At 36.5% G+C, this 15,324-nt stretch overlaps 1 protein-coding gene across 1 annotated transcript in view; it reads left to right on the forward strand.

Moving 5' to 3' along the window:
- The window catches only part of LOC136039352 (platelet glycoprotein 4-like), a 40,932-nt gene that overhangs the window by 13,951 nt on the left and 11,657 nt on the right, over positions 1 to 15,324 (forward strand). The window contains exons 3-5 of the mRNA XM_065723013.1: positions 400 to 547; positions 4,447 to 4,731; positions 8,765 to 8,991. Of these exons, the coding sequence (XP_065579085.1) occupies positions 400 to 547; positions 4,447 to 4,731; positions 8,765 to 8,991 (660 nt within the window). The remainder of the gene's footprint in view (positions 1 to 399; positions 548 to 4,446; positions 4,732 to 8,764; positions 8,992 to 15,324) is intronic.

Genomic DNA, 15,324 nt, shown 5'->3' on the forward strand with positions numbered 1-15,324 from the left:
CCTCCTTTCATTTTCTAGGTACTACTTTCTTTCCCGGCAGTAAAAAAAGTCAATCTGAGGTTTTTGAATAAAAATTCCAGAAGAGACTTTAACAGAAATAGACTTAGGGGCATAGAAATTCCCACGTTGAAAATTCTAATAAAAAGCATCTACACAATCATTTTCATTTGGGGAGAGAAGGGAGGGGGTCATTAAAATTTAACAATTAAATTACTCAAATAATGTGGAGGATGAGGAACAATTTGGAATATTTTCTTCATGTAAGAGCCTCGCCATAAGAATAAAGAATAAGGAAATTTCTCGAAAGTTGTACTAGATAACGCGTGTATATTTTCTAACTAGAGTTTTCTTCCTAGTAATTTTTGTTCTAATAATATTTTCGGTTTTTTCCCATTTCAGAGAGATGCGAAAGAAATTTAACATCCAGAAATTTGACAATGAAGACTTGATAAGGTATAAAGAATTAAAGACTTTCTTTTACGAGCCGTCTCTATCTAATGGCAACACTGAAGAACAGAAAGTAACGACAATAAATCTAATATATGTGGTAAGTTGTCTATATATAAATGATTTTCTTTACATATCTAATCCAATAGCTCCATAAAAGGGCCCATCAGCTCCGTAAATCCATCCGCCTGAAAGGGCCCATGAAACAAATATCAGTTGTCTAGATATATGCCCCGGATCTAGCCTGAAGTGAAGAAGAGCAAGACCAATTCTACTACCCGTTATAAAGCGTCACTGAACATATGTCCAAAAATGATATACTTTTCGTATTGCGTGACTTTAATGCGATAGTTGGCAATTGCCATGCTGGTCGAAAAGATGTCATGGGCATACACGGACATGGCCGTTGAAATGCAAGTAAAGAACGGCCTATTGAATTCTGCAGGGACAATCACCAATGCCACCTTTAAGCACAGACACCGCCGAAGGGTAGCATAGAGATCCCCTGATCGAGCAACCGAAAATATGATCAACTATGTTCAGATATCCAAATGGTGGAAGTCATCTTTAACTGACACTGTCTCACTACCCGGTGGATATTTTGACTCGCACTACACTCTCCTGATGTTCTCAAGTTTATGTTACAATTTCAGTTGAGGATCAACCTCAAGTTGGGGTTAAAAGGTCTCCCAAAAACCACAAAAATTCGATAGTTGGCAATTGCCATGCTGGTCGAAAAGATGTCATGGGCATACACGGACATGGCCGTTGAAATGCAAGTAAAGAACGGCCTATTGAATTCTGCAGGGACAATCACCAATACTGATGTTCTCAAGTTTATGTTACAATTTCAGTTGAGGATCACCTCAAGTTGGGGTTAAAAGGTCTCCCAAAAACCACAAAAATACCAAGATTCTGAACAGAGCTTCTCCACGACCCCACCAAAAAAGCCACATACATCTTTAGCCTGTCTACAAAACACCACCACGTCCTAAGTTCATCCACTCTGCTTGCAACTCCTGAAGAGATTGATCGATTGGCTCAACGTGCTTCCTCTTCAAACCTAGAGACTGTAAACGACATCATTCGTAGAATAGCCAAAGACGAAAAGCCTTGGATCACTGAAGAAATAATTCGATTATTTGACCAGAACATAACAATAAATCTGGCCGAAGCAGAAAAGACACCTACAAACATCTCAAACTGAAATTGAGCTTGAAATGAGGAAGGCAGTCTGCAACCAAATTGCTAAGAAGTGGAAGGACTGCGAAACCAAGTTCAAGAAAGGTATCATTCACAAGATTTTGCAACAGTCAGCGAGCTATCCTCCAAAGAAAACAACCTCAAAGTCCTTAATCCTAGACACAGGGAGCGACATCAATGATGCCAAGATGAAGCTCGAACGATGGAAGAAACAGTTTGAGGAGATATTGGACCCAGAAGTAATCACCGACCCAAAAATCCTAAACTCCTTCCCGATCATAGATCAAGACCCACCTCCACCTCTGCTTAGAAACGAGAGCAAAGCAGCCATAGAATCCCTGAAGCGAGGAAAAGCTCTGGAGACAAACGGTGTCACTAATGAAGTGATAAACGTTGGTTCAGAAGATATTGTCGACCAATTTCACAGTCTTATATCAGCCACACGATCTACTGGATATCTCCAACAGCAATGGTGAAAGCCAGCAATAGGCACAATACACAAAAAAAAAACTTGAAGAAAGAGCGTGACAACTACCAGCCCCTCAGCCTCACAAGCCACAAAACCAGAATTCTGATCAAGATCCTGCTCCGCAATTCCAGCAACCACCACCTCCACTCTTGGCGATAATTAAGCTGGCTTTCAATTGGGATGATTAACTTTTGACCGAATCATTTCTGTGCGTCAAATGGTGGAACAGTTCATTGAGTTTAACAGAGACCTTTATCTTACGACAGGCCTTTGGCGTAATATGGAGAAAAGAGTTGTGACATGTTCTAAGACATTATGGTGTCCCAGATCAAATAGCCAGTTTTATTGAGGACATGTACAACCAATTCAAAAGTCAACTACTGACCACTGATGGGCTCTCTGGTTAATTCTCAACAACTTCCGGAGTCCTGCAAGGATGCCTCCTCTTGCCACACTTGTTTAACCTGTTACTACATGCCATCCTCTCCCTGATACCTGTCGAATATGGAGACAGAATAGGAGGAATACTAATTGACAAACCAGCATATGCGGATGATATTGACCAGAGGTCCACTACCGCCCTAGAACTCCAGAGACAGGCTGACTGCATCTGCCAAGCAACGAAGCCGTTTGGTATGCAGGTTAACGCAAACAAGACCAAAGTCATGGTCACATTAAGGCAAGAGATGACAAAGCCCCTCTCGATAGTAATAGACGGTGAAGAAGTGAAAACAGTCGATCAATTCCTTTACCTCGGCAGTCTTTTGACAGCTGACAAAAAATGGAGTCTTTCAAGGCAACTATCCTTTTAAACTTCTGTATTTAGAGTTTTTTCTCTAATTGACACGACTCACTTTTAATTCTAGTTCATTAATGAACTGTTTGTATGATGACAAGGAACAACAAATATAACGGTGATGTAAAAATTTATAATAGCTGGAAAGTATCCAATATTTTTTTTTTGGGGGGGCACCCTTTTTTCATCCCTCAGTCTTTACTCTAACGTTTAACTAGAGATATCACATTGTTGTGTGAAAGAGTGGTTAAAATCTGAATCAGAAACCAAATTACCCCATGGTACATCAGCCAGACGAGAATTAAGTAGACTTAGCTCAGTACCACCATAACGGAAAAATGGGGGATTAAATGGTGATGCAATACGCTGCGCTTGATCAGCACTCTTATATCGGGAAATAGCGGGAAAATGATCACAAGTTATCTAAGACATCTAGTGACGAAAAAATATTATCGATAAGAGACGCTTGTGTTTCAGTAACTCGGGCTGGTATACAAACTGAAGGTAGAGTTCCCGAAGAGAGCATCATTGACAGAAAGTCAATAGTTGAAGCAGAATTTTGATCTAGCAGGTTGAGGTTAAAATCACCCATAAGGATTAGTTCACAGGGATGTTTTTGGACTGAGTCCAAAACTTCTTCCAGAATTTTCAAAAACGAAGGAATAGATCCACTGGGGGACCTATAAACCAAACCCACAACAAAATACTTACGCATTGATTTAATCTCAATAAATAGGGATTCAAAGATTCCTTCCTCATTTCTGCTCAAATCATTTCGACGGCAGTCGATAGCTCTTGAGGAGCTGATCAAAGCATATGTCATTCATTTTTTGGTAGAAAAATTCCTTAATGAGGTATACCAGTTTGAAAGTTTAAAGGGGTTGACAACTTCAGTTGTAAGGTACACACAGAAACCAAAAATAAACCAATACCAATTGTGAGACATATAGGGGAGTTTTAAGCAACAGTCGGCTGTTAGCTCATAATCATCTTCGGCAATGAGGGGCCTGCTACTTTTGCTAGTTGGTATACTTATCATTTGTTTCCGGTGTATTTGGTGGTAAGAGCAATTTGGTTCCAGTTGTAAGACATCTAGGGAACTTATAGGTAATAATCGGCTGTTAGGCTACAATCGTCTTCAGAGATGGTGGGTTTACAACTTTTGCGAGTTGGTGTTCCTATTATTTATTTTAAGATCCTTACATATTAAAAACTTCTGCGTTTAATCGAAGCGAGGAAACAAAACCAAAGTGTTACTTTCGCAACACTTTACTCGGCGAAGCTGAACAAAGGCGGTCGCAACAGCTCACGTTGCCAATGCAAGGTAGATCTAGTTAATTTTTGAATCTTTTCCACTAGCCCTGCCTCTTGCTGTATTGTCAATAAGTTTCGTCATGTCCTTCCTATTAAATTTAAAATATCCTGATTCTTGAAAATACTGCTGTTTTGAGTTTTATTCATTATAAACAAGGGAAAATACAAATATGTAATTTACATGTTTTTTAAACGAAACTTTTCTGTTTCATTCTAGTCAATTGCAAAGATAATTGAAGATGCACTCGCCAATACGAATGAATACATTGTCAATTCTGTTTGGAATTTTCTAAATTCCCGATTTGAAAGTATTGGAGAAGGCCTATTAATGGAACGCACTGTAGCTGAGTTATTGTACAACGGATGGGACATTTCACCCTACCTAAAAATCATTCAAGATCTATGCAGCCAGCAATTCATTTCAACTCTTTGCAATAGCCTTGGTGCAGGAGACATTTTAGAAGAATTGGGAAAAAACCCATATTTTGGACTTTTTTCTAGGGTTTGTAATTTCCTTTGTTTCTAGTGTCACCAAATAAGAAAAAAAACTAGAAAAAAGTCTTAAAGAAAGCTTAGAGGCACTGGATGCCTTTTTTATGCTCTTCCCAAATTTAATAGTCGCTTCTAGGGCAAATTACATTTTGAGCCCTTAAAGGGACTAAAAACATGCCAAAGTAACAACAATTTAAAAATTTATTTCTAAAATACTGTCTAGTAAAAAAAAATGCCATTTGTGGCTGATTCAGGAACGGCAATTATTATTTTCAACAGTCTTAATAGTAAAATGTTACTTTGAAAACCAATTTGCAGGAATAATTAAAAAAAGACTAAAAAGACATAATAAGAAAAAAGATAAATAAGAAAAAAAGATATAGCTTAGAAAGCTTAGAAGCTAAAAGAAGCTTAGACTATCCTATGAAAATAAAGAACAAAATTGAAAATTGAAATGCATGGAAATTGTAAATAAGAGAATTGCTGCCCCTCTATAAGATAACTTCCAAGGTCTGCACGTCAATGTTGCAAATCTAAATCTGATTATGCTCTCAATAAGCAGAAAATAATCTTTAGCTTAAAGAGATATGGGACGTGGAAGTTCCTTGGAGGGTTACGATCCTCCTCATGCAAAACATAAATTATGTTTGTTTGAAGTTTTAAGGCAATGCGTTACTTCCGTTTTTAAAAAAAAAACTTTCTTTAGTAAGTAAGTAAAAACAACTTTTTTTTTCGAGTAAGAGAAATTGAAAGTTCTCGCTTAGGAGTGTTTGCGACGTTGAATTTGATGGTAATCTTTGGATTTAGGTAATCTGCTGTTTAGATTACTTTTCATCATTTTTCTAAAATTTCAGAAATTCACTTTGCTCTATGGGTAATCACCGCAAACAAGAGGTGCTTTTAATACACTATCACCACGTTTCTCCTTGTTTAATAGTTTTGGGGATTATTGATAAGGGTTGCTCTTAGCTTAATTTCGCTGCTAAAATCCAAATGCAAATTTGTCTATACTGATAAACTTTTGATTCGACTTGAGCATCCTTTGAGTAAAATCTTGACTGACCTTTAAAGATAATAAGTTTTACATATTTTGAATCAACAAGAAATGAAGATTCCCTTAAATTATCTACTGTCTCCTAATAATAACTAAAAATTTTGATTCCGAGCAAGGCCTAACGAGTACTTTATTATACTCCTTTCTAGGGAATGCAAGTGTTTGCTTACCTGGGGAAACCTAGGTAATGTTTGTTGAGGTTATTCCCCGCACTTTTTTAAGAAAACCCAAAATACTTTAGATCAACATATCCTTAAGATCCAAGGTTCAATGATATTTAACAAGCTTACATTTCTTCAATTACTTATTTATAAATCTTTCAACAAAGTTTTGTGAGTCATCTAACTAAGGACATTTGCTCTGGGTGTTACGTGTTTGCACTGCCTTGAAATACATATTTTTTGCAGTTAAAATTTATCCCTTAAAATTTTGATGCAAAGGATTGTAGGCAGCGATGGTGCGCGAGAGGGGAAGACCCGGGGAAGAATCTAGCCACCTTTCAATAACTTTCAGATAGTAATAAAGGAAATAGAACTCACAATTTTCTTTCAAGTAAATCCTCTCTTGCTTCATATGACCACTGGTTCGAAAAGATAAACCATGGTAAAAACAAAAGAACGCACCAGCAACATAAACAGATCGAATTTTCATATTTTAAGAGTTTAAGAACTGAAAACTGCATAAAATGGTTTGTGGACATTCATAATTTGACGGTACAATTTTCATCAGTTTTATATCACCATATTGCGTCCCTTTTCAAAAACTATGAAAATTTATTATGTCCAATATCTTTGAATGTGTACAAGTATGCTGAAAACTACTACTACTACTAATAACAACTCACAGCAGCACCAAGTCACCTGTGGCCAACACAACTCTCACGCTCCTCCTCCATCCCATTCTATTCAAAGCTTCCCTCTTTACACCCTCCCAAGACGCTCCCATTTCCGTTAAATCTTTCCTTCCTCCAACTCCAACCGCAGACGCCCTGCTTTTCGTTTAGCTTTAAAGGGTTGGCCAATGAGGACAGTCTCCAGCAATATATCATCCTTTATCCGCAGAACGTGCCCTAGCTACCTCAACCTATAGCCTTAGCCATTCTATCATTATAGGCTTAGAAAGCATGTTCTAACCATGTTTATTGCACAGCTTACTGAGATACGGTCAGTTAGTAAGGTGTCAAAAACAACCTATTTACCTAGTCTTGGTAAATAGGATCCAAATAGGATCCAACCTATTACCTATTCCTAGTCTTAGTGACTTAATCTTCTTGACGTTAATATTCAAACCTATTCTTGGACCTGAACTCGTAAAACTTCTAAAGGGTCATTTATTTTGCTTATATTTTCATCTGGGGGCTTAAAACATCAGCACTATCTGATTTCTAGTGTTGTCCTCCTTAGAAAGACTCCATCAAAATGATCAAAATAAATGGGGTAGAACTCAACCCTGCTTAACTTCTAATTTAACTTGAAACCAGCAACTACCCTCATTTCCTTAACTGCGTCAATGTTACTCTCGTCTCGTACATAGTACTAATAACGCTAATGAATTTATCTGGTATACCATGCAAGGATAGGACCTTCGCTAAAGCTCTTCTGTCAGCTGAATCAAACGATTGCTCAAAATCTATAAAACTAAGGACTAAAGGGGTTTGACGACTCAGGCACTTCTTAATTATTAATATAAGGGTGAAAATTTGGTACACATTTATGTTTGTCATAAAATGGAGAGTCTTTGAAAGCAACTGTCCTTTTAAACTTTCGTATTTATAGTTTGTTTATTTCATGACAAGGGACACGACTCACTCTTAATTCTAGTTCATTAATGAACTGTTCGATTAAACAAAAACATGATGACAAAAAATAAAAAAAATAACAGTGATGGAAAATTTTTAATGGCTGGAAAGTATCCTATATTATTTGAGAGGGGTGGCACCCCCTTTTCACCCCCCTTAATCAAGTTAATCTAAAAACAGTATAACAAAAATAAAATATGCACCACGTTGTTCTTGCGCTAAAACTTTTCTATCTCGAGCCATTGACATAAAAAAGAATAGCCAAACTCCAATATAAGAGAATGATGGCTGCTTCACTCGTGTATTGTTTTAAGTTTTAACATGGCTCTTTATTTTTATTCGGAAGGCTGTAATTAAAAATATATAACAATCTAATTTGTAAATGAATATTGAAAACATCTTATTAGAGTTATCTTATAAGAAATATCTTAAAAATATTAGACCAGTTTACATCTATTGTAGCGATGCCTCTCAAAACATTGACCAATGGTTACAAAAAGCACGTCTTTGACCATCCCTCTGTGGAGAAATATCATAATTTGTTTTCTTATAGATAAGAACTTAAAACTTCTGTCGAAGTTTGTTATTTATATTGAGTTTGATTTTGTGATTTTCATCTATATCGAGCCTCTTTTTCAAATATTTTCCGTCATTTTATATGATTATCAATTTTTAATAAATATACCCTTGTTGAATAACTTTTATCTTTTTTAGTTCTTTATTTTAGGGATCATCGTAGGAAGTAAGTTATTTCAATGCATATTTAATTTTTATGATTTTGGGTTTTAGAGTTTTTGTTTTCATGCGACAAAGGGAAGCTATTTACTTACTGACAGATTACCATGATCAGTTATAGCTTTTTCAGGCAAATTTTACAATATAGATTTGAGTACATGTTACATGAATACTTGGTTTCCAACTAAGTTAGCATTTATTATACTTTAATTTCACCGATCACAAACGTGAGGGTAAGTTTTACCGGTAATTTCAATCTTGGTAAAATTAGTCAACTTAAAATCTGCATGAAAAAAGAACATTAGTCACTGCACAATTTATAATTTTTCATTTTTTTTTTAATCTATTTCCTTATATAACACGATTTGCTTTGGATAAATCCAAGATGTCCCACCACCATTGCCTCCTCCTAAAAGCCTTTTTTATGATTATAAAAAATTCAAATATTTTTTCCAGAATAACAATAGCGATGAGGGTGAATTTGCCGTTGGAACCGGATATTCCAACTATATGTATACTGGAAAGATAATGTCATGGAAGGAAGATTACCTTTTGCCGTATTGGGACAGACCTTGGGACGAAGGGAACTATTGCAATATGATAAATGGTACGGATGGCACAAGGTTCCATCCTTTCATAGAAGAGCATGAAAGAATTTACATTTATCAAGCTGATTTGTGTCGGTAAGAATTTTAGCCAATCAAAGAATTTACGCCAAATATTGGAGACATAAAATGCAGCTTTCTTAGGAAAAGAACTTAGTTTTTTTTATTTGTTTTTTATTATTGTTTTTTTGGTCGCAAAGGCTGCGGTTCTGATTGAAAAACTGCGTTCTTGGTCCCGCAAACCCCTGTCTAATTTACATCCAGAAGTGAAAAAGGTAAAGAACCGCGTGAGGGTTTACTTACGATTGTGGAATGCTTTCGATCAACCTTCTTAAGAAACAGTGTTTACAGGCAAGCAAAAAAAAACGGCGAAAGAATGAAAATCTTGCTTAGGCAATGCAAGGCCCAATGCGTGGGACGCTCCAAATAGTAGAAAAGACTAGAATTATAAATAGCAGCATGTGCACTCCCTAATCTAAATCGAGATTAAACCATAAGAATTTTGTACGCAATTTTTTTATTGGCATATTACCCGGATTTAGGTAGTATATTCAGAAATATTTTTCTAATCTATTTAGTTCGGTCCTGGCAGTGTCAGTTTGTCAACATTGAGTTCTCGCGGTGAGCATGTTTGAATCAAATCGGGTACTTCAAAAAATAAAAAGATCAGAGTCCTTTAATAGAGATGGCCTGAGCTCGAAGGATTTTCCTTACGATTATCATTTATTGTTGAACCATCTGTAGTCACAGCCAGATTGAAAGCTTTGACGCTTCTAGGCCCAAGCGTTTTACCGCTCCATTTTTGCGAGATTCTCGGGGAAATTCCCGAAAATTAGAGGATAGTGGAAGCACTGAATAGAGCTCAACTGATGATCCAAAAGTAATGAAAGAGAGAGGGGATACCAAAATCTCAGGTGTCATTATTGGGAGACATCTGATAGGTTATAAGTGACCACGAAATTCCTGTTTTGTTTTGAAATCACTTTTCTGCGAATAAGCAGCGCGGCGGTAGAGAGGACTAGGCATTTCGACGATAAAGTACACCAGTCCAGCTTTTGTGAAGATCACTTCTTTGACGCTTCTAGGCCCAAGCGTTTTGCCGCTCCATTTTTGCAAGATTCTCGAGGACATTCCCGAAAATTAGGGGATAGTGGAAGCACTGAATAGAGCTCAACTGATGATCCAAAAGTAATGAAAGAGAGAGGGGATACCGAAATCTCAGGTGTCATTATTGGGAGACATCTGATAGGTTATAAGTGACCACGAAATTCCTGGTTTGTTTTGAAATCACTTTTCTGCGAATAAGCAGCGCGGTGGTAGAGTGGACTAGGCATTTCAACGATAAAGTACACCAGTCCAGCTTTTGTGAAGATCGCTTCTTTGACGCTTCTAGGCCCAAGCGTTTTGCCGTTCCATTTTTGCAAGATTCTCGGGGAAATTCATGAAAATTAGGGGATAGTGGAAGCATTGAATAGAGCTCAACTGATGATCCAAAAGTGATGAAAGAGAGAGGTGATACCGAAATCTCAGGTATAATTATTGGGAGACATCTGATAGGTTATAAGTGACCAGGGAATTCCTGTTTTGTTTTGAAATCACTTTTCTGCGAATAAGCAGTGCGGCGGCAAGTGTACTAGGCATTTTGACGATAAAGTGCATCAGTCCAGCTTTTGTGAAGAAAATAATCACTCAGTGATAATTTTTTGTGCCCCCTGGCATTTTGCATCGGCTCAGAATTTCCGTAAGCTACCGTCTCTTATTAGTGACATTGGGATGTCTGTAAATATGGGAAAGTGTAAGTTTATGGGTAGTAGAATTTCCGTGTCTCCACTAAACCTTGGTCCAATTTCATTACCTTGTTCAGATAATGTAAAGTGGCTTGGTATATCGTTTTGCCCGTCCATTTCTGGAATTTTTTCCTAAGAGGTTACAAATGCTTTATAATATTTGGATGTCATACGGTAAGATACCTCCAAATAGAGTATGTTATAATCTTTGAGTCTAGCTTAACTGTATAAGAGTTTTTGCTCTCTAGCAGTTAATGTCCGATCCAGAATCCACCATCAACTAAGGGATTTTTTTTACGGAGACATAGAAGCAGCTACTTAAAATCCCTGATGCTTTGATGCAACTGGCCAGTGTGGTGTCAAATAGAATTATGGATACTAATAATGTTGCTTCTGTTACTGATAAAAAAAGAAGTATTTTTTTCAACTGATAGTAAGGAGCAATATTAGAACTCAAAACGAGAAGAAATTTTTTCATACATGAAAGGATTTCCTCCCTATAATTTCTATTACGTTTTGAGTTTTAATGCTGCTCCTAATTTTAAGTTGAAAAGACTTGTTTCTTAAATTTAATTTCAGATCGTTTTTCAGATTATCTCGGTGAATCTGGCTTACCTTCCATGAATTATTCCCTCCTTTCATGGGAAACTCCTCTGTGAAAAGTTCCTCCCACGTAAAATACCCCCCCTCCGTAAAATTCTTGTCGGAAAATTAATCATCGCTGAGAATCCCCCTCTTCATAAAATTTCGCACAGAAGATTCAGCTTAAAAAAATTCTCCTTAGCATAGTTCCATTTGAAAAAGACTAAGTTCTAATCGTTTTCTGATTGCTCCAAAAATACCTACTTCTGCTGAGATTATTTCCCGGAAATTCAAACACGCTGAAAATTTCCCCCGGAAGATTCCCCAGGAACATCTCTACACGCGTAATTTAAGTATTTATTTTCTTTATTTCCCTCAAAAAATGATGAGTAGGCTACAATATAATATAAAGAAAAGACAAATGATAACACTTACAATCGAAAAATATCAAATATTGATCAAACACTTAAAAAGAGAAAAAAAAGATACGAAAATACTTGCTAAATAATTTAGCCTATAAATCATCAAGAGCCAGAACTGTTACTAAAAAACGGAAATAAATTGTGGCCTAAAAGGATAATTTTTGCCTTATCTTCAAATTTTTTATATTTTTTCTTTATACAGACTACAGGATCCTTCACTTCAGCTTTAAAACAATCTCAGTGTTACTAAAAGAAAGGGGGAAACCAAGTAAAAATTTACAAAATTTAGGAAAATTTAATGGGCGAAAGATCAGAAGGTCTGAAATTACGGAAGAGGAGGGACGGGAACAATACTTGAGGCAGAGCAACAGCGCTATACATATGGCCAAGGACGTCCCGACGGTAAAGACCCCGAAAACGAATTAAAATACCAAATGCCTTGCGTAATTTCATCTGAACATGCTGAACCAGGACTGGTTTAAAATCTCTTTTCGAAGCAGCATAAGGTAATTCCAAATAAGTGACTATTGGTGACGACTGGAAAATAACACCATTGCCGCAATCGAGAGTCGCCCTAACATTATCCTCTAAACAATTTACAACAAAAAATTGACATTTTTCAAAACTGATAGAAAGGCCCAAACCTTTTAAACAATTAAATAAAATATTAAAATTAGAAACAAGACTAGACTTGGACCGGCTTAGAAGGATAATGTCTTCAGCATATGCAATGTAAGTCAGATTTCGAGACAATGAAACAAAAGAGCAGGAAAGAGAATTAAGGGCAGTAGCTAAACATGAATTGAATTTATAAGGAGAAATAATTCCTCCTTGTCTAATTCCTCTATCCATTCGAACTAATTTGGACTGAGATGAAGATGAACTCGGACAAATACGGATCTTTAATCCAGAATACCAAGAGCGAAGGACCCGAATGGCAGCTAGGGGCAATCCAGCATGGATTAAAGCGAGCAGTGCAGATGCATGAGAAATGTTATCAAAGGCCCCTTTGATATCAACCAAGAGGGCATATAGCGGTTGACCAGAGATTCTCGCTCTTCAATAACTTTGCTGAAAGATGCATGGGCGTGGTCACATCCCAAACCTCTCTTGAAACCAACTTGATTAGAACCAGCGTCAAAAATTTCAAGAAGATCCTTCAAACACAACTCAAACATTTCCTAATCATAGAACCCCTAGTAATTGGCCTCCAGGAACTATAAGATGACAAGTCTTTTTTCCCGCTCTTAGGAATAGGCGTAACAATGCCAATATAGAATGACGATGGTAATAAACTAGTAATACGTAAAAGGTTGAAAAATGTCAGTAGAGTAATAAGAAAAGAAGAAGGAGCAAGTTTAAGGTGATTAGCAAATACGCCATCATGATCCTTAGCCGACTGCGCCTTTAACGATTTGATTGCTTTACATAACATATTCTCAGAAATCCTGTAAGGTTGAAATATTCTTCAACCTTTCATCTAATTGCAACACAACACTGTTAGAATCGTGCAAAGTCGACAACTTTGAAAAATAATTTTCCCACTCTTTTAGCGATGGTGTGGAATTAGCATCAGGCATGTTAGTCCGTCTATTGCCTCGGAGAACTTTCCAAAGAAGAGAGAACAAGAAGAGATTCTTGTCCTTGTCGTTATCAATATTTGAAGAAGCTTCTTCCATGATCAGGCTATTATGACGACGGAGCTCCGCTTGGAAATCGGCCTTTCTCTTTTTCATTAGCAAAAAAGCTGGATACGAGTCTCTAGGCCTACCAAGCGCCCGCCATTCCCAATACGCTTGTTTTGCCGCCTTATTAGAATTTACCAAAAATGGATTGAGGCTCCAAAAAGGTTTTTGCGCGCCCAATCTTATCCTATTAGTAGGAAAAACTGCCACAGTACCATACTTTAAGCAATGGATTAATTCAAATAAAGACAATTAATAGTCAAAGAGGGATTACTGTCCATTGGATCCAAACTATCGGGAATAAAAACTTTATCAGTTAAAGTCCCAACTCTTTCTTGGTAAAGCGGTTTAAAATTTGGATTCCAATCCACCCGATCAAAAATTTAAGAAGCTTATTACCTGAAAAACGAACTGGGGAAGGAAGAGAAGGCAAAGGGGGTAAAAGGAACTGAAGCGGCGTGTGGTCACTAACGGGGAAATCTTCGATTACAATAACCACAGGCAAAGGATCACTTGGGTTAGAAGAAAAAACATGATAATGTAATTTTCTTACGCACATCTACAAAAGATCTACAAACACGTGCTAAGAAAGCCCCAAAACGCTTGTTGCCAGCAGGTGGTAGTATTCTTTATTCGACATACTCTGATAGCGCTATTCTATTATTCTACATGCCATTCATACACGTGCAACAAGCATTCTACTTACGTAAAACACACATATAATTACTTTTGTTATGCAAGGAAAAATATTTTCACAATAGCTTTGAAGGGTGCCATAAAGCTGTTTTTTTTTTTTTTTTGAATTGGAATTACATCCCATACAAGAGATAAAGTTTCTCATTACAAAAATAGCTCTAGTCGTATTCCTAAATGGATGTACTAAATTTGTTACTCCTTGCGTGTCAGTATTATGAAAATCAGTATTAATAAAAAAAAATGAAAGAAGAGGGAAGTTCATTATTGAGATACTTATAAGAAAAAATATAACTTAAAATCTCTAGATTTTGTAATATAAAGAAACTGATTCTTAACATAAAAATCATTGATATTATAAGTGATCAAAGTTTCAAAGATAGGAATGGGACCAAAATTAGTGATAAGGAAAAAAAGACACAAAGGAAAATGAAAAATCTTTTGATAGCTTGGATGTGAAGGAAGATTTGTTTTGTGAGGAAAAATTAGTGACAGTACTAAAAGGATTAAAAAATAATACGGTTCGATTTGCTAATAGTGTGGTAAATGAGTTTCTTAAATATAATGGCTCTGAGGTTAGAAATAAGTTCCTGAAGGTAATGAATAATATTTTGAATAAGGGGAAGTACCTAGCAATTTTACGAAAACCATATTTAAAGCACTATATAAAAAAGATGATAGGAGTGAGGGTCGTAATTATCGAGGCATTAGTTAGGTCTCTATAAGTAGCAAATTACTTAGTAGTATGATACTTTTTAGACTGAGACATGTTGTAGACAAAGTATTAAAAAAGACCAATGTGGTTTTAGAAAAGGTAGTGGACGTGTCGACCAAATTTTCACTCTTGGGGTAATAAACAAGAAGTGCCTTAGTACGGAATAACACGGCTCAATGGCAACCGAAACTCTAAGAAACAGATTTCTGATATTGATAGATTAATAAAAAAAATCGATCAAACCTTCAGATCAACATTGATCAGACCTCTACACTTAAATAGGCATCTGGATGTAGATTCCTTGGCCTCTTTTTAAGAGAAAATTGCTTATCCAACTAAGCTCCCATACGACACAAAGAGAACCCTTTTGTAGAAGTTTCGACTCCTATATACAAAATCTGGAATTTCCCATTTTTTGTCAAAGGAAAGATCACAGGGGGATTTTCAGAGAGGATAGAATTTTCTGGGGGAGGAATATTTTACGTGGGAGAAACTTTACTTAGTGGAATTTTCTATGGTAGAAGAGG

The sequence above is a fragment of the Artemia franciscana genome, chromosome 19 (genome assembly GCF_032884065.1).
Source record: "Artemia franciscana chromosome 19, ASM3288406v1, whole genome shotgun sequence".
Classification (NCBI taxonomy): Eukaryota; Metazoa; Arthropoda; class Branchiopoda; order Anostraca; family Artemiidae; genus Artemia; species Artemia franciscana.